Source organism: Rhinatrema bivittatum, chromosome 1 (assembly GCF_901001135.1).
Source record: "Rhinatrema bivittatum chromosome 1, aRhiBiv1.1, whole genome shotgun sequence".
Classification (NCBI taxonomy): domain Eukaryota; kingdom Metazoa; phylum Chordata; class Amphibia; order Gymnophiona; family Rhinatrematidae; genus Rhinatrema; species Rhinatrema bivittatum.
This window is the reverse complement of record NC_042615.1, coordinates 501,549,181-501,568,587: the sequence shown is the minus strand read 5'-3', so window position 1 is coordinate 501,568,587 and position 19,407 is coordinate 501,549,181. Positions and strand designations below refer to the sequence as shown.

The following is a 19,407-nucleotide window of genomic DNA, read 5'->3' as shown; positions in this document are numbered from 1 at the left end:
TTCAAAATGATGTTTAATAGTTTCATAAGTTATTCCAAATACAACAACTGCTATTCACGGTCCCCTGACATGGACCATGTTTTCGTAAACTCGATAATGGCAATATATACAGTTAACAAAACATGGTCCGTATCGTGGGACCATGAATAGCAGTTGTATTTGGAATGACACTAATGAAACTATTAAAAACACCATTTTGAACAGCTTGCAAGTGTTGTGGACTGTGAATCATTGCCAAACCATTGTGTTGATGTTTATGATATTGGTAATTTGGCGTTTCCACCTATATTGTATTGCGAGTGCATGAATACAACCAAAATATAAACTTACAGGTGACAGGTATTGCCCAACTAGCTTCTGAGTGCTTCATGTCAATTTTTTAAGCTGCATATTCTCACTTTATGCAGTCTCAGAAGGATGAATTGCACCACTGCAGACAGGGTTTTCAAATTTTTTAAGCTGCATATTTTCACTTTATGCAGTCTCAGAAGGATGAATTGCACCACTGCAGACAGGGCTTTCAAATCTCACACAAGGAGTACCCCAAGGCTCCTCCCTCTCCTCCACCCTCTTTAACATATCTCCTTCCCCTGTCATCTCCTTTCAGAGCTTGGGCTTAACTTCTACATCTACGCTGATGATGTCCAGATTATCATTCCCCTCCATGAATCTATCTCCACCACCCTTAGCTATTGGGAGGAATGCCTTTCTTCCATCAACTCTCTATTCACATGCCTTCAACTCGCACTCAATGCCTCAAAAACCGAGCTTCTCCCCATCCACAACCATCAAACATTCAAGCTCCTCCCCCCCAATGACCCCAAGACCCTCTCCTTAACCTCACAGCCCGCCGTCCAAAACCTTGGTGTACTCATTGACCCTCTTCTGAACCTAAAAAAATCACATCAGCTCTGTCCTTAAAGGCGGTTTCTACAAACTAAACATCATCAAAAAACTCAAGCCCCTACTTCACACACACGATCTCAAAACAGTCATCCAAGCCACCCTCTCATCCAAGCTGGACTACTGCAACTCCCTCTACCTTGGACTCCCCTACACCACTATCAAACCCCTCCAGATACTTCAAAACGCCACTGCAAGACTCCTTAGCAACACACGTAAAACAGAACATATAACCCCACTCCTTAAGGAACTGCATTGGCTACCCATCTCTTTCCGCATCCTCTTCAAATCCCTCACCATTATACACAAATCTATTTAGAAGAACAATCCCTCATGGCTTAGCGAACCTCTCCAACTCTCGCAATCTGCCCGCCCCACCAGAGCAAACCTTGCTGGCACCCTTCAAGTCCCACCCCTTAAGAAGGCCCGCCTTTCGGCAACCAGGGAACGTGCCCTATCTATTGCCGGTCCAACGCAATGGAACACCATGCCATCCCACCTCCGTCTGGAGCCCTGCCCCCCTGAAATTCAGAAAGATGCTCAAAACATGGCTCTTCCACCAGGCCTTCCCAGACTAGCCACCCTCTCTACCCACCCTTGCCCCCCCTGCTGTAATTATGTTTATCATTCATGACCACGATTAATGTTTGTAAATATGTTTTTCATCTCCCCTTCCCCCTTCCCCTCGCTTTACCTTTCAGGTTCCCCCTAGAGCCTCTACTCTCTCATTCATAATCTCCTGGTTCTCCCCTCCCCTGTTCTATGTAATTTCAACCTTTCGTTACAATGTAAACCGATATGATGTGTATTTTAATGTCGGTAAAAAAAAAAATGTTAAATATATAAATAAATAAATATTGTATTGCGAGTTCATGAATACAACCAAAATACACACTTACAGGTGACAGGTATTGCCCAACTAGCTACTGAGTGCTTCATGTCAATTTTTAAGCTGCATATTCTCACTTTATGCAGTCTCAGAAGGATGAATTGCACCACTGCAGACAGGGCTTTCAAATTCACAGCTTTTAAAACTGTCTCACAAGATAAACTGACTTTCCCAAATAACCATCGCCTTCAATATACCATGAACTTACAACCAGACAGGAATCTGAATATTTTCTACACACAGGGTCAAATCACTGATCTTACCTGTTTCTAAGTACCAGAGATCCTTGCAGCACACTTGGTTGTTCCAGGCCTTGCGGTAACCATCACGGCCACTCCAGATGTAGAGACGTGTGTTAATGGCTACAGCACAGTGGCCAGCACGGGCACGGGGAATATTGTCTTCCATCGTATCCATGAGGATGTGCTCCCATGTCATGGAGTCTGCAGAAAGAGAAATGAAAATTGGTTCTTACCTGCTAATTTTCGTTCCTGTAATACCACAGATCAGTCCAGAAAAGTGGGTTGTGTATCCCTACCAGCAGGTGGAGTCAGAGAACAATTAGAACTTTGGGCACTGCTACATAACGAGAATGCCACCTGCAGTCACTCAGTATTGACATGTACCCAAGCCCATGCTAACCGAACTAAATAACGAAGGGTAGTACCCAACCAATTTTCTGGACTACCACTTCGTCGCTGGCAAAACCCAGACCGAACTGCTAAAAACTGCTCCATGAATCATGTCTGCAAAAAAGGAGCTTCAACAATAAAAAAAAAAACTTAAGCAAGTTCCGACCAAGACAGTCTTTTGCTATCTGAAGAAAGGGATGGGCCTCTGGACTGATCTGTGGTATTACAGGAATGAAAATTAGCAAGTAAGAACCAATTTTCATTTCCTGAACATACCCAGATCAGTCCAGAAAAATGGGGTGTACCCAAGCCACCCTACACTGGGCAGGAACCCGAAAGACCCGCACGAAGTACACTCTCCCCGAAGGATGGCTCATCAGAAGCCTTAACGTCCAATCAGTAATGTTTCATAAAAGTGTGAATAGACGACCACACCGCCGCCCTACAGATCTCCTGAGGCAACAGTAACTGACACTCTGCCCAGGAAGTAGCCTGAGTCCTACCGTGTTTCCCCGAAAATAAGACATCCCCCAAAAATAAGACCTAGTAGAGATTTTGCCGAATTCTTAAATATAAGACCTCCCCTGAAAGTAAGGCATCCCTTGTAAACAGGGGCGGATTGACCTATCGGGGGATCGGGCTTCCCCCGGTGGGCCGGTCAATCCTGTGACGTCATTTAAAAATTTTTTTTTTTTTTTTAAATAAAGTTTCCAAAGTATTAGGGGCAGACGCGAGCAGTGGTATCCCGAGGGGAGCCAATGCCCCCGGGCACAAGGAGGCTCATGCGGCCGCTGAGCCTCCTTGCCCGAAGAAAAAGATCGCGTTAAAATGCACTGATGCTCTTTCTCCTTCCTGCCTATGCTGCCCCGGAAGTAAACGTTGCCGGAACCGCATGGGCAGGAAGAAGAAAGAGCATCAGCGCGTGCAGAAGAGGAGCCGCCGCGGGCTGCTGCGAATCCCAAGCCGAGGAAGAGGCCCAAGAAGTTCAGGGCCGCTGCAGAGCCCATCCTGCGGCGACCCGCGAAGAGGAGGCCCAGAGGTGAGAGAGAGGCTGAGGGTCTGTAGAGGGTGTGTGCGTGCGTGTATGAGATGAGTTGAGAGATTGTGTGTGGGATCTGAATGTTTGCAGAGGCAGCATGTGAGAGCCTCTGTGTGTGTGAGAGAGACAGCGTGTGATGGTGAGAGCCTATGCTTGAGCAAGACAGCATGTGGAGTGAGAGAGAGCCTGTGTGTATGAGCGTCAGACAGCATGTGCCAGTGAGAGACTGTGTGTATGAATGATTGTATGAGAGACAGCATGTGACAGTGAGAGCCTGTGTGTGTGTGAGAGAGAGAAATGCATGTGAGAATGAGAAAGTGACTGTGATTGAGGGAAGAAGACCGAGAGAAAAGAAATACGGAAGAAAAAAGGACAATATAAAAGGAATTGGCAAAAAAATAAGAAAGGGAAGGTGGAAAAAAAAAAAAGCCTGTGACCAACCGATTAGAAAACTAACATCAGCCAGCAAAGGTAAAAAAAAAATAAATAAATTACTTTTTAGTGATTGGCACATGTAATCTTTGGGAATGTGCAAGAATAGCACTTTCTCTATGCGGATCTCACAATGTACGAGATCAGCATGGAGAAAGTGGAAGCCCACGGGGCCTGCACAGAGGAGGCAGCAGAATGGGCTTCAGTGTCAGTAGCAGCAATCGGCGCCTCCCCAATAGCCATGTGGCAGCAGTGACAGTGGCATCAAGATTACTGACATCTGGGGATGGTGGCAGTACCAGTCGGGGGACCCCTTCCAAGCAGTGTGCAGAGGTTCAAAAGCAGCAGAGTCAGCCCAAGCTGACTACCATGAATGCTGCACACTCCTACCTCTCTCTGACAGCACACTGGTGAGGCATGGCTGACGCAGGGGCAGCCAGCAGCTCAACGGTATTAGACATCCCCTGAAAATAAGGCCTAGTGCATCTTTGGTAGCAAAAATTAATATAAGACACTGTCTTATTTTCGGGGAAACAGGGTAGTGGAATGAGCTCTGAAACCCAAAGGCACTTGACGCCCTCAGGCTACGTATGCCGCACAAATGGCTTCCTTAATCCACCGAGATATGGTCGCCTTTGACGCTTTGTCCCCCTTCTTTGGGCAACCAAAGAGAACGAACAAATGATCAGAATGTCTGACGTCATGGATAACCTCCAGATAACAATAAGGCGCGCCGCACATCCAAAAGATGAAGGTCTCTGTTCTTTGAAGACTCCCTGGACCAGTTAGGGAACCCCAGAAGCTCCAAGTTTGATTGATGTGAAAGGCTGAAACCACCTTAGGGACAAAGGACGGAACCTTACATAATACAATACAATAAATTGGATGTTGTTTATAGTCTCTTGTAACTATATTGTATATAGTCCCTTGTAATTAACCCATCTGTTACCGTTCAAAGTTGATGTTTTTTCTTCTTCAATACCTTCTGCACTATGTATTTACTCTCTCCCCCTTCCCCGCCCTGTTAATTGTATTTTCAGTCTTTTAGTTACAATGTAAACCGGTATGATGTTTGCATACTAATACCGGTATATAAAAGTTTTAAATAAAATAAATAAATACCCGATCATCGTAAATCCAAAAAAAAGGATCCTGACAAGACAGCGCCTGCAACTCTGAGATACGATGGGCCGAGCAAATGGCCACCAAAAACACAGTTTTCAAAGTCAGATCTTTCAGGAAAACTCCACGAAGAGGCTTGAAAGGAGCACCACATAGAACTCGCAGGACTAAATTCAAACTCCAATCCGGACACACCGAACGGATGGGAGGGCGCAAATGTTTGACCCCCTTAAGAAACCGAGCAATATCCGGATGCGCTGCCAACGAACAGCCGTCAAAGTTTCCCCGCACGGTACCTTGAGCTGCAACTTGTACATGAAAGGAATTGAATGCTAAGCCCTTAGCGAGGCCCTGTTGCAGAAAGTCAAGCACCCGAGGAACATGCACCGCTAAAGGGTCGCAGGACGCTGACGACACCACGCCTCAAAAAGCTTCCAAACTCTCACATAGGCTATAGAGGTGGCTGGACGTCTTACCTGTAGGAGGGTGAAAATGACATGTTCTGAATAACCCCTCAAGCGTAAACGTCACCTCTCAAAATCCAAGCCGCGAGAGAGAAGCAATCCTCACGATCCGAAAATAAGGGCCCCTGACGGAGCAGATGCGTTAGATGAGCCAGGTGAAGTGGACCGTCTAGAGCCAAGCGTACCAGATCCGCGAACCACGGACGACGTGGCCACTCCGGCGCCACCAGAATCACCCTTCCCTCGTGCCGCTCTAGGCGGAGAAGCCGATCTATGAGGGGCCAGGGCGGGAAGACCTACAGAAGAATCTCCGTGGGCCAAGGACACATGAGTGTCTATGCCCACCGAGCCCTGTTCTCGGCGACAGCTGAATAAATGAACTGTTTTTGTGTTCGCCTGCGTTGCCATCAGATCCAGCTGAGGAGTTCCCCATCTGGCGCAAATGAGATTCCACGCCTCGAGAGATAGTTCCCATTCCCCTGGGTCTAGTTGCTGACGGCTGAGATAATAGACTTGCACATTCTCTACTCCCGCAACATGGGATGCGGCAAAGCCCTCGAGATGGCGCTCCACCCAGGTGAACAGAAGATGCGCCTCCAGTGCTATGGCGGGACTTAAAAGTCCCGCCTTGCCGGTTGATGTACGCCACCGTTGTCGCATTGTCCGAGAAGACTTGCACCATTCTGGCCCGCAGGGCCAGACGTACAGCCCTGGTCTCGAGCCAGTTTATGGACCAGGATCTTTCTATCACCGACCAGAGCCCTTGGATGGACCTGTCTGCACACACCGCCCCCCCAACCTGAGAGGCTGGCATCAATGGAGATTCTCAGCCAATTCAGAGTGTCCAAATCCACCCCCCGTCCCAGATTGTCCAGTGACAGTCACCATGACAGACTGGCTCTGTATTCTGGAAGTAGAGGCATTGGTAGATGAAATTGCTCCAACACCGGGCTCCAGCAATACAAAAGCGCACGCTGTAAAGGTCTTAAGTGAGCAAACGCCCAAGGAACCAAGTCCAAGGTTGAAGCCATGGAGCCCAGTACCTAAAGATGATGCCACACTGTGGGATTGTTCCTTCGAAGAAGGGAATGTATTTGTTCCTTCAACTTCCCTATTCGGTCTGCCGCTAGAAACACTTTGCCCAGCAAGGTATCGAATTGTGCTCAGAGATAAATCAACTTCTGAATGGGTTCCAAGTGACTCTTCTGCACATTGATTACCCAAACCTAAGGATCGCAATGTGAGCATCACCATGTGCACCAATCTCTCGCAGTCCTCCTGACACTTCGCGCTAATCTACTAGTCGTCCAGGTACGGGTGGACCAAGATTCCCTCCTGACGAAGGAAGGCCGCCACCACCACCACCACCATCACCTTGGTGAACGTGCGAGGAGCTGTTGCAAGACCAAATGGGAGGGCTCGAAATTGGAAGTGTCGTCCCAAGACCTTGAACTGCAGAAATCTCTGGTGATTCAGCCATATCTGAATGTGTAAATATGCCTCCATGAGGTCCAGAGAAGCGAGAAACTCCCCTTTTCGAACCGCAGCCATCACGGTCCTCAGGGTTTCCATTTATTTATTTATTTAGAAGTTTTTATATACCGATGAACGTTGGGAACATCTCATCGGTTCACATTAAACGAAAGTCAGCAAACAAGCGCTTTACAGTGAAAAAATGAACATGGGACAATACAGATATACAACTGAACGATTTACAATTATAAGTCATAAAAATATAGGAGATGTAGGGTAAAATATATATATAACTATTTACAAGGACGAAAACAAGGAACCCAAATGCAACAGTTCACCTACTGTAGATCGAGGATGGGTCGAAACGTGCCCTCCTTCTTGGGGACCACAAAGTACACAGAGTACCGACCTCGTCCCTGTTGAGCCTCTGGAACTGGGACAATAGCTTTAAGCTCGAGAAGTCGTAGAGTCACCCGGACCACCTCTCGCTTGACACTTGAGGCCACTCGGGGACTCCACAAAAACCTCCCGTACCGGGCGCGAGAACTCCAGTACATACCTGTCTTTGATCATTTCTAAGACCCAGCAGTCTGATGTAATACTTGCCCATTCCGTGTAAAAGTTGGGTAATCTGCCTCCGACAGCTTCGACAATGGAATGGGTGCTCGTGGCTTCATTGGGTTTTTTTTGTTGGTTTTTTTTTTTTTTTTTTTTACTTCCTGCACCAAGATCTCCCAAATCTCTTCTGGGCCGGCGCCCCCCTCAAAAGGACAGCTGGCGCCCCGAAGCAGGTTTAGAAACATAGAAACATAGAAATGACGGCAGAAGAAGACCAAACGGCCCATCCAGTCTGCCCAGCAAGCTTCACACTTCTTTCCTTTCATACTTATCTGTTTCTCTTGGCTCTTAGCAACCCTTGGTTCTATTTCCCTTTCACCCCCCACCATTGATGTAGAGAGCAGTGATGGAGCTGCATCCAAGTGAAATATCAAGCTTGATTAGTTAGGGGTAGTAACCGCCGCAATAAGCAAGCTACACCCATGCTTATTTGTTTTACCCAGACTATGTTATTCAGCCCTTATTGGTTGTTTTTCTTCTCCCCTGCCGTTGAAGCAGAGAGCTATGCTGGATATGCGTGAAGTATCAGTTTTTCTTCTCCCCTGCCGTTGAAGCAGAGAGCTGTGCTGGATATGCGTGAAGTATCAGTTTTTCTTCTCCCCTGCAGTTGAAGCAGAGAGCTGTGCTGGATATGCGTGAAGTATCAGTTTTTCTTCTCCCCTGCCGTTGAAGCAGAGAGCTATGCTGGATATGCGTGAAGTATCAGTTTTTCTTCTCCCCTGCCATTGAAGCAGAGAGCTATGCTGGATATGCATTGAAAGTGAAGTATCAGGCTTCTTTGGTTTGGGGTAGTAACAGCCGTAACAAGCCAGCTACTCCCCGCTTTGTGAGTGCAAATCCTTTTTTCCACATTTCCTCTTGCTGTTGAAGCTTAGAGCGATGTTGGAGTCACAGTAACCATGTGCATGTTTATTGAATAAGGGTATTATCTCCAGGCAGTAGCCGTCATTCTGGCGAGCCACCCACTCTGCACTGACTGCCTCTTGACTTTATGGATCCACAGTGTTTATCCCACGCCCCTTTGAAGTCCTTCACAGTTCTGGTCTTCACTACTTCCTCCGGAAGGGCATTCCAGGCATCTACCACCCTCTCTGTGAAGAAATACTTCCTGACATTGGTTCTGAATCTTCCTCCCTGGAGCTTCAAATCGTGACCCCTGGTTCTGCTGATTTTTTTCCTACAGAAAAGGTTTGTCGTTGTCTTTGGATCATTAAAACCTTTCAAGTATCTGAAAGTCTGTATCATATCACCTCTGCTCCTCCTTTCCTCCAGGGTGTACATATTTAGATTCTTCAATCTCTCCTCATAAGTCATTTGATGAAGACCTTCCACCTTTTTGGTTGCCCTTCTCTGGACCGCCTCCATCTTGTCTCTGTCTCTTCGGAGATACGGTCTCCAGAACTGAACACAATACTCCAGGTGAGGTCTCACCAAGGACCTGTACAAGGGGATAATCACTTCCCTTTTCTTACTCGATATTCCTCTCTCTATGCAGCCCAGCATTCTTCTAGCTTTAGCTATCGCCTTGTCACATTGTTTCGCCGACTTCAGATCATTAGAGACTATCACCCCAAGGTCTCTTTCCTGCTCCGTGCACATCAGCCTTTCTCCCCCCATCGAATACAGTTCATTCGGATTTCCACTCCCCATATGCATGACTCTGCACTTCTTGGCATTGAATCTCAGCTGCCATATCTTCGACCACTCTTCCAGCTTCCTTAAATCCAGTCTCATTCTCTCCACTCCTTCCAGCGTGTCCACTCTGTTGCAGATCTTAGTGTCATCCGCAAAAAGACATACCTTGCCTTCTATCCCTTCCGCAATGTCGCTCACAAAGATATTGAAAAGGACCGGTCCCAACACCGATCCCTGCGGTACACCGCTTAAAACGGCTCTCTCTTCAGAGAGAGTTCCATTTACCATCACACATTGTCTTCTGTCCGTCAACCAGTTTGCAATCCAGGCCACCACCTCGGCACTCACTCCTAAGCTTCTCATTTTATTCACCAGTCTCCTGTGCGGGACAGTGTCAAAAGCTTTGCTGAAATCCAAGTAGATGACATTGAGTGCTCTTCCTTGATCCAATTCCTTGGTTACCCAGTCAAAAAAGTCAATCAGATTTGTCTGACAGGATCTTCCAATGGTGAATCCATGCTGCCGCTGGTCCAGCAATTCTCCCGACTGTAGATAGTTCACTATTCTCTCTTTCAACAGTGACTCCATTACTTTTCCCACCACCGAAGTGAGGCTAACTGGTCTGTAGTTACCAGCCTCTTCTCTGTTCCCACTCTTGTGAAGCGGGACCATCACCGCTCTCCTCCAATCACTCGGCACCACTCCAGTTTCTAGGGATCTATTGAACAGGTCACACAGTGGACCCGCCAGCACATCTCTGCGCTCCCTCAGTATTCTGGGATGAACTTCATCAGGTCCCATTGGCCTGATGAAGCAGGAGGTGCGGAGTATTGACCCGCTCTGAAGCGGCGAGGGTCCCGAAAACTAGCTCGAGGAGGGAAGACTTTCTTAGAAGATCTTTTATCTTCCGGAAACCGATTGCCCTTGGATTCGGCAAGCAGCTTTACCAGCTGATCCAGATCCTCCCCAAACAGGAGCTTATCCTTAAAGGGTAGATTACTAAGCTGGGACTTGGAAGACAAATCCGCCCCAATTTTGCAACCAGAGGAGACACCGCGCTGACACCAAGGACACCATACCTCTCGCCAAGGTCCTTACCAGATCATACAAAGCATCTGCAACATAAGCGATGCCTGCTTCTAGACGGGCGGACTGCAGAGCCCCACTGTCGCCCAAACCAGCCCCGGCAGCAGACTCCTGGACCCAACACAGACAGGCCCTCTGCATGAGGCTAGCGCAAACTGCTGCCCGAAGGCTTAGCGCAGCAACCTCGAATGCTCGCTTCAACTGGATCTCCAGCTTGCAGTCCTGCATATCCTTAAGGTCAACCTCCCCAGCAACCGGGATAGTGGTCTTTTTCGTGACTGCTGAGACCGCGGCGTCCACCTTTGGAATCTTCAGGAACTCCGAAACATCAGACGATAACGGGTACAGTTTCACCATAGCTCTGCCCACCTTCAAGCCAGAATCCGGAATCTCCCACTCCCCGGTCACTAGTTTGTGAACCTTTTTAGGCAGAGGAAAAGATGTTGTGGACCTCTAATGCCGTCGAGGACTGGATTGACGCCCTCTTTGTCGGACTCTTCTTGAGAAACCTTAAGACCCAGAACTTCAAGGATCTGGGGAATATGGGGTCTTAACTCATCCCGCATGAACAAACGCACCACGCTGGGGTCATCCCCCTCCACAGGAGGGTCGTCTGGCTCATCCGGATCATCAGTATCCACATCAGCCAGATCCGGCCGTGGATCCGGTTCTGCCGCCCCTACTACCCCAGAAGCCAGCTTCGCTCCATACCCCGGGATTGGATTTTGTGTACCCTGGGGAGAATCCCCTGTGGGGTGAGCCTGATCAGGGAGGCGCTGACGAGGGTCCGTACCCAGACCTCTTTTCTCAGGCGGGTCCGAACCGCCGAGCGTTTGCTTGCCAGGAAAGCCTGGTGCATAAGGACGACAAATTCTGGGGAAAACCCCTCCGGGTCCCCCTCCCGCACTGGAGAGTCGGCTGGGGTGATATAATCAGTTCCCCAGGTGAGATCTTCCCTCACCAGGGCTAGAACAGGCGGAGAATCCTCTTCCCGCGAAGCCGAGACAGACATTACCTCCCCGAGGGAGGAGGCAAAAAGCCCTGAAGAGCCCTCTAACCCCAGGGAACACGCTGCATATAAGGAGGCCGCATCTAACGCCTGGCCACGTGACCCACACGCGTGGCGGGCCTGCGTTTCTGTTTTTGGTCCCATCCGCAGCAGCGTACCGATAGTCTGAAGTGAAAAAGGGCACGAATAAATTTTTTTTAAAATGCTCGGAGCCGCAACACAGAGAAAATTTCAGTCAGGCAGGGCCGGAAAAAACAAAAACTTTTCGTGCTGCGGGTTAAGAGACTACCGGCTGAGGAGAAAAAAAAAAAAAAAAACGCGCGCAGCCGTGCCACAGGAAAGGAGCCTGTCTATAGTGAAATCGCAAGGCCCCCAAGCAGGGAAGTGGGGAATAAACAAGGCACAAGGAGAAAAAACCTCACCCTTGCCCTCAGAAAACTCCCCGGAGCCCTGGGAGCTGAGGGGGAACACTGCTGACAGCTTCCCTGGCCGGCCTTAAAAGACCCGGTCCCTCCTGCACCTCTCCTTACCTCAGCACTGAAGACTGTCAGTCAGCCACAGTGAAAAAGGAAAATTAGGTTCTTACCTGATAATTTTCGTTCCTGTAGTACCAAGGATCAGTCCAGACTGCTGGGTTATGCCTCCCCTCCAGCAGATGGAGTCAGAGAGAAAACTGAAAGCACCCCCTAGATATACTGGTGTGCCACCTGCCATCCTTCAGTATAATTGATATCAAAGCAGAAGAAATGGATCATCCTTCCGCCAAAAATAGCCAAAAATTAATTATGGCCACTGGCTAGATCAAGTAGTAAAACTCTGCAAAAGTAAGCATTAACATCGCTCAAACACTACTGAGCCAACCAAGCAAACAAAGCCAAAAGGCAACGAAATGAATAATCACTTACCGTATCAAGTTATCGATACCTGAAAGAGTGGAAAAGATACTGTTACGAGCGGACTCTCCTGAAACACCATTACTGGGAGCCGGCGTCTGGACTGATCCTTGGTACTACAGGAACGAAAATTATCAGGTAAGAACCTAATTTTCCTTTCCCTGTACGTACCAGGATCAGTCCAGACTGCTGGGATGTACCCGAGCTGACTTAAATGGGGTGGGACCCCGAGAGTCCCGCTCGAAGTACGCTGCTTCCAAAGGAAGTAGGTGACGGCCCTCGAACATCAACCCGATAATGTCGAGCGAAAGTATGCAACGACTTCCAAGTGGCCGCCCTGCAAATCTCTTGGCTCGAAACCAGGTGACTTTCTGTCCACGAAGTCGCTTGAGAGCGGAGAGAATGGGCCTTGAGCCCCTCAGGAACAGCCTTACCGCCACCAATGTACGTGGCAGCGATCGAGCCCTTCAACCAACGGGCAATAGTTACTTTGGACGCCTGAAGCCCCTTCCTGGGGCCATGCCACAAGACAAACAGATGATCAGACCGTCGAAAATCATTGGTAACTTCTAAATATCGCATGAGCACTTGAACATCCAAACGTCTCAAAACTGACCCTTGAGAAGACTGTAGTTCTGTCGCCGAGAAGGAAGGCAATTCCACCGTCTGATTTACATGAAAGGCCGATACCACCTTAGGTAAGAAAGAAGGTACCGTACGCAACGACACACCTGAGTCCGAAATACGCAAGAACGGTTCTCTACATGAAAGAGCTTGCAACTCAGAGACCCTACGAGCGGACGCGATCGCCACGAGAAACACCGTCTTGAGAGTTAAATCCTTTAAGGAGGCCCGCCTGAGAGGCTCAAAGGGGGCCGCATTGAGGCCTTTGAGAACCAAGTTCAAATTCCAAGACGGGCAAGGAGGCCGCAGCGGAGGACGCAAGTTCCGAACACCACATAAAAAGCGTACTACGTCTGGGTGACAGACGAGAGAGGACCCTTCAACCTTTCCTCTCAAACACCCCAGAGCTGCTACCTGAACCCTCAGAGAACTGTAAGCCAAACCCTTCTTCAAGCCGTCCTGCAAAAACGTAAGGATTTGAGCTACAGAAGCCCGGCGTGGCACAATCTTCGAGACACCGCACCAGGAGTCAAACACCTTCCACACTCTAGCATAAGTAAGCGTAGTAGAGGGCCTCCGTGCCCGAAGCAGTGTGGAAATGACAGGCTCAGAATAACCCTTTTTCCTTAATTGTCTCCTTTCATAAGCCAAGCCGCCAGACAAAAGCGATCCGCTAGATCTAAAAATACCGGCCCTTGCCGAAGGAGGTTCGGAAGATGACTGAGACGTAAAGGCCCGTCCGTCGCAAGATGAACCAGATCCGCGAACCATGGTCTTCTTGGCCACTCCGGGGCCACTAAAATCACCCGACCATGATGCAATTCTATGCGTCTTAACACCTTGCCGATCAGAGGCCATGGAGGAAATACATAGAGGAGGACGTGACGAGGCCATGGAAGCACGAGTGCATCCACTCCTTCCAACCCGTGCTCTCGCCTTCGGCTGAAGAAACGCGCCGCCTTTGCATTGTGCCGAGTCGCCATCAGGTCTAGGTGCGGAATCCCCCATCGTAGGGTGATGAGACTCATTGCCTCGGCCGAGAGCTCCCATTCTCCGGGGTCCAAGTGTTGTCGACTGAGATAATCCACCTGAACGTTATCTACGCCTGCAATGTGGGTGGCCGCGATGCGGGACAGATAACGCTCCGCCCAGGTCATCAACAACGCTGCTTCGGTCGCCACCGGTCGACTTCTTGTACCGCCCTGGCGATTTATATATGCTACCGTGGTTGCGTTGTCCGAGAGGACTCGAACCGCCCGACCGCGTACCAGGGGCAGAAGGTGGCGCAAGGCTAGACGTACCGCTCTGGTCTCCAGACGGTTGATGGATCAAGAGGCCTGGCGAGGGGACCACGTTCCCTGTACCGCTCTTGATTGACAGACCGCTCCCCAGCCCGTTAGACTGGCATCCGTCGTCACTACCACCCACTGAGGAGGATCGAGATCTACCCCCTGCAAGAGGTGGTCCGGGATCAACCACCAAGCTAGACTGGACCGAGCCGGTTCCACCAGCAGCAACTGGGCACCGTAATCCCCGATTTTCTGGTCCCAGCGAGAAAGAAGAGCGGTTTGCAAAGGACGCATATGCGCAAAAGCCCACGGCACCATTTCCAGAGTAGAAACCATATGTCCAATGACCTGCAAATAATCCCATGCCGTAGGTAAGGGGAGATCCAGTAGGTTCTGTACCTGAAGCATCAGGTTCTCCAGTCTCTGCTGAGTCAGGTATACCTTGCCCACCAAGGTATCGAAACGTGCTCCCAAAAATTCCAAACACTGACTCGGAACCAGCTGGCTCTTTGCAAAGTTGACTACCCAACCTAGCGACTGCAGTTGCTGAACCACCACCTGGACTGCTCGCTTGCACGAGTCCTCCGACTTCGCCCGGATAAGCCAATCGTCGAGGTAGGGATGCACCAATACTCCCTGACGGCGCAGGAAGGCTGCGACTACGACGAGAACCTTGGTAAACACTCTCGGAGCTGTGGCTAACCCGAACGGGAGGGCGCAAAACTGAAAGTGTTCCCCGAGCACCATGAACCTCAGGTACCTCTGGTGGCGCTCCCTGATCCCAATGTGAAGATACGCCTCGGCCAGATCCAAAGAAGCCAAAAATTCTCCCCTGTGGACGGCCGCAATAACAGATCGAAGAGTTTCCATGCGAAAACGGGGAACGCGCAAGGCCCTGTTTACTCTCTTCAAATCCAAAATTGGCCGGAACGTATCTTCCTTCCTTGGAACCAGGAAGTAAATGGAATACCGACCTGTTCTGGTCTCGTCCGGCGGAACGGGCACCACTGCCCCCAGGGATCGTAACCGGGCCACGGTTTGGCCTATTACCAGTTGCTTTTCCGGAGGACCGCAAGGAGATATCATAAAAAGATCCCGGAGGGGCCGAGCAAAATCCAACTCGTAACCGTGACGCACCACGTCGAGGACCCACTGGTCTGAAGTGATCTTGACCCATTCCTCCCAAAACTGGGATAACCGGCCTCCGATGCGTGGAAAGGAGGAATGGGCCCTCGCGCCTTCATTGCGCAGGTTTGCCTGTGGCCAAACCCTGCGAGGAACCCATTCGTTGTGGTCGTCTGCCTCGAAAGGAAGGAGTCCAAGACTGAGACCTGGGGCCCTGCTGCCTTTGGGGAAAAGATCCACCCCTTCCCGTGCGAAACCGGCGTTGCCCTTGAACCGCGTGTTTCCGAAAGACCGCAATTGTCGGGGCTTGTCCTCCGGCAACTTATACACCTTATTGTCTCCCAAGTCTTTGATGAGTTGATCCAACTCCTCACCAAACAACAACTTCCCCTTAAAGGGAAAAGAAGCTAGTCGCAACTTAGAAGAGGCATCTGCCGACCAACGACGGAGCCACAATAGTCGTCTGGCCGCAACAGCCGAGGACATAGTGCAGGCCGAGGTCCTTAGCAAATCATACAGGGCATCCGCTGTATAAGCAACCGCCACTTCCACACAATTGGCCTGCTCCGCCTCTTCCGGTGGGAGTTCTTGGGTGGTTAGTAATTGTTGCACCCAGCGCAGTGTGGCCCTCTGGACCATACTGCTACAAGCCGCAGCCCGGACTCCTAAAGCCGCTATCTCAAAAATGCGCTTTAATAGGACCTCTAACTTCCGGTCCTGGAGATCTTTCAAGGCTACCCCTCCCGTGACGGGAATGATAGTATGCTTAACCACCGCAGTGACTGCCGAGTCCACCGAAGGGACCTTAAAAATCTCTAACGAATCCGAGGGCAGAGGATATAACTTATTCATTGCCCTGCTAACACGCAGGGATGCCTCTGGAACCTCCCATTCCTTAGATACGATCTGTAATACCTTAGAGTGCAAGGGAAAGGTTTGCGGGGGGACTCTCAGACCCGCCATAGCTACGTCCCCAGTGGAAGTATCCGTGTCCTGCTGCGGCGCTGGGATCTCCAGCTCCTTCAAAACATGAAGAATCAAATAGTTCAGCTCGTCCCTGCCAAACAGGCGTAAAACCAGGGGGTCGTCCCCTTCGAGAGACCCCTGAGCGTCGGAGATGTTGGCCCCTGCCCCATCCGGTGAGCCCTGGGTGAGATCCGGGAACCCCAGATCGTCGGCACCCCCAAGGGAACAAGCTCCTGATTTGCCCGGAGCTTCAGCCTTTTCCTGGTCTCCCGATTTGTCCTGCACCGAGGACACCTTAGGCACTTTTAGAGGGGGGGGGGGTTTGTCTGGCTCCCAGCCTGCTTCTGCCTCCAAAAAAGCCTGGTGCATCAACAGCACAAACTTGGAGGAGAAAGGCACCTTCCTTTTAATTGATCCCCCCACGGGACGCACCGGAAGGGGGGGGGGCTCTTGGGGCATCAAATTTGGAGCCACTATGAGGACTCAAAGCCGGCGGTGAAAGCGGAGGAAAATCCTCCTCCTCAGAGGCAGAATCAACATGCTGCCTTGTGGACAAGATGGCCGCCGGCTCCCCCTCACTGGGAGGCGGGGCCGACGATCGCGGCGCCGAGGAGGACGGATCCGCGCCGCTGCGGGCTGCGCTCGGCCCCAGGGAGGGTCCCTCGCCCCCGGGAATGCAGCGGGAGCAGAGACCCTCCCGGGAGAGTCGCGCCCCCGCCCTACTGCAGGCCGTGCAGGCCGAAGAACGCGGCATCGAGGAGGCAGAAGAAAAGCGCGCCAAAAATAGGAGCCCTGTGCAAGCGCCTCTAACGCCGGGTGAAAACCTCCACCCCCTCCGGAGTCCCTGGTCAGGCTAATTACCAGCGCGGCAGGCTAGGGCTGGAAATGGATCACTGCCTGCTACCAACAGGGCTTATGTGTCCTGCACTTTTTATTCACTCTCTTTTTTTTTTTTTTTCAAGTAAAGCCCTCTTCAGATCAAAGTCTGGAATCACTGTACTTCTGGGGGGGGGGGGGGGGAGGGTGACCGGCCCACCGGTAAACTTTCCCCCAAGACCAAAAGGGACACTAATCCGGGTAAAACAACGAAAGCCAAGCTCTCAGTGCCTGCCTGTACGCTGCGCTAGCAAAACCAACAAACAACTGCTACAAAAATATCAACTTTTTTTTTTTTTTTTTTTTTTTTTTACACTAAGCAAGGAAGAGAATAAAACCAGTTGATCTAGCCAGCAGAGTTATAAAAATCATAAAGAACATCTGAAAGATTGTTTTAGTCAGAACAGACAGGACCGCAGGTTATGCCTCTCAATCTGCTGGAGTCAGAGGAAATACTGAAGGATGGCAGGTGGCACACCAGTATATCTAGGGGGTGCTTTCAGTTTTCTCTCTGACTCCATCTGCTGGAGGGGAGGCATAACCCAGCAGTCTGGACTGATCCTGGTACGTACAGGGAACAGCGTTTTTGTTTTTTTGTTTTTTTTTTAATTAAACGTTACCAAGACACAGAGAAAAGCTGTTGCAGGAGACAAGGGAGCAGCTGTAGCAGAGATGGAGAGTAGCCTGGAGCCCCTGGTCGTCAGACACCGAACTGTGGCGGGCGAAACCCTGACAAGAATATCCAATTCCCCGGATGCCCAGCTTCAACTGAGGGATGGCCTACGAAGGCGCCTAACACCTCAGGAAGCGACCGTAAACCAAATAATTAAATTCAAACTAACTAAATAAAAAATATAACTAAAGACTGCAGGTGTGCATCTGTACCACCCGCTGGAGTCAGAGAAATACTGAGTGACTGCAAGTGGCACGCTCGTTATGTAGCAGTGCCCAAAGTTCTAATTGTTCTCTGACTCCACCTGCTGGTAGGGATATACAACCCACTTTTCTGGACTGATCTGGGTGTGTTCAGGAAAAATGTGTTGGTTTGTGCCCTTAACAGCCCTCGTCATCCCCTCCCCACCACCACCACCACCAATCTCCCAAAAACAAAAAGAAAATTATTACTTACCTGCTAATTTTCGTTCCTGTAGTACCATGGATCAGTCCAGACCGTGGGTTATGTCCCCATTCCAGCAGATGGAGTCAGCCAAAGCTTTGAGGGGGCGTCACCATAAGTACTACTACCCCCTCTGCAGGAGTTCAGTATCGAGTATATCAAAGCCCGAGTAAACAAACAAACCCCCGTATTGGATCAAGTTTAAAGTGAACGGCAACAAACAGCCTCACACCCAAAGAATGAACTGTAACCCTCCCACCAACGGGTAGGAGGACATGAATACAGCACGCCAACCCCAAGAGGGACTGCGAAATACAGTGAGAACTGAGAAATCGTGAAAAAAAAACAGGAATGATCACTATCGCCCCATAGAAGACAGCTGAGCAGGATTACAACCCAGAAGTGGTGGGCGTCTGGACTGATCCATGGTACTACAGGAACGAAAATTAGCAGGTAAGTAATAATTTTCTTTTCCCTGTACGTACCTGGATCAGTCCAGACCGTGGGATGTACCCAAGCTTCCCTAAACCGGGTGGGGTCCTGCGAGGCCTGCTCGGAGAACCTGCTCGCCAAAATGCCCAGAGACAGAAGAAGGCGAGGTGTAGACGATAGTGCCTCGAGAACGTATGTAACGACTTCCAGGTGGCCGCACGACAGATTTCCTGTGGGGAGACCGAACGAGTCTCCGCCCAGGAAGCCGCCTGCGAACGCGTAGAATGCGCCCCGATGCCGGGCGGGGGAGTCCGCCCCGCCCCAGTGTAAGGAGCGGCAATGCTGGCTTTCAGCCATCGGGCCACGGTCGTCTTTGAGGCCTGGGAACCCTTCCGAGGACCGGGCCAAAGTACGAAGAGATGGTCGGAAGTCCGGAACTCATTCGTAGCCTCCAGATAGATACGCAGAGCGCGCTTGACATCCAGAAGTCGGAGAGCCCTTGGTTCAGACGACGAGAAAGACGGCAGTTCCACCGTCTGATTCACATGGAACGCAGACACCGCCTTCGGAAGGAAGGAGGGAACAGTGCGGAGCGAAACTCCGGAGTCAGAGAAGCGGAGATAGGGTTCTCTACGCGACAGGGCCTGCAGTTCCGAGATGCGTCGAGCGGAGCAAATGGCCACCAGAAACACTGTCTTGAGAGTGAGGTCCTTAATCGTCGCATTGCGCAATGGTTCGAACGGAGGTTCCGACATAGAGCGGAGCACGAGGTTAAGACTCCAA

At 50.3% G+C, this 19,407-nt stretch overlaps 1 protein-coding gene across 1 annotated transcript in view; it reads right to left on the bottom strand.

Moving 5' to 3' along the window:
* Positions 1–19,407, bottom strand: part of HCFC1 (host cell factor C1) — a 465,140-nt gene that overhangs the window by 382,261 nt on the left and 63,472 nt on the right. Inside the window, exon 7 of the mRNA XM_029609928.1 lies at positions 2,056–2,235. Coding sequence (XP_029465788.1) covers positions 2,056–2,235 — 180 coding nt within the window. The remainder of the gene's footprint in view (positions 1–2,055; positions 2,236–19,407) is intronic.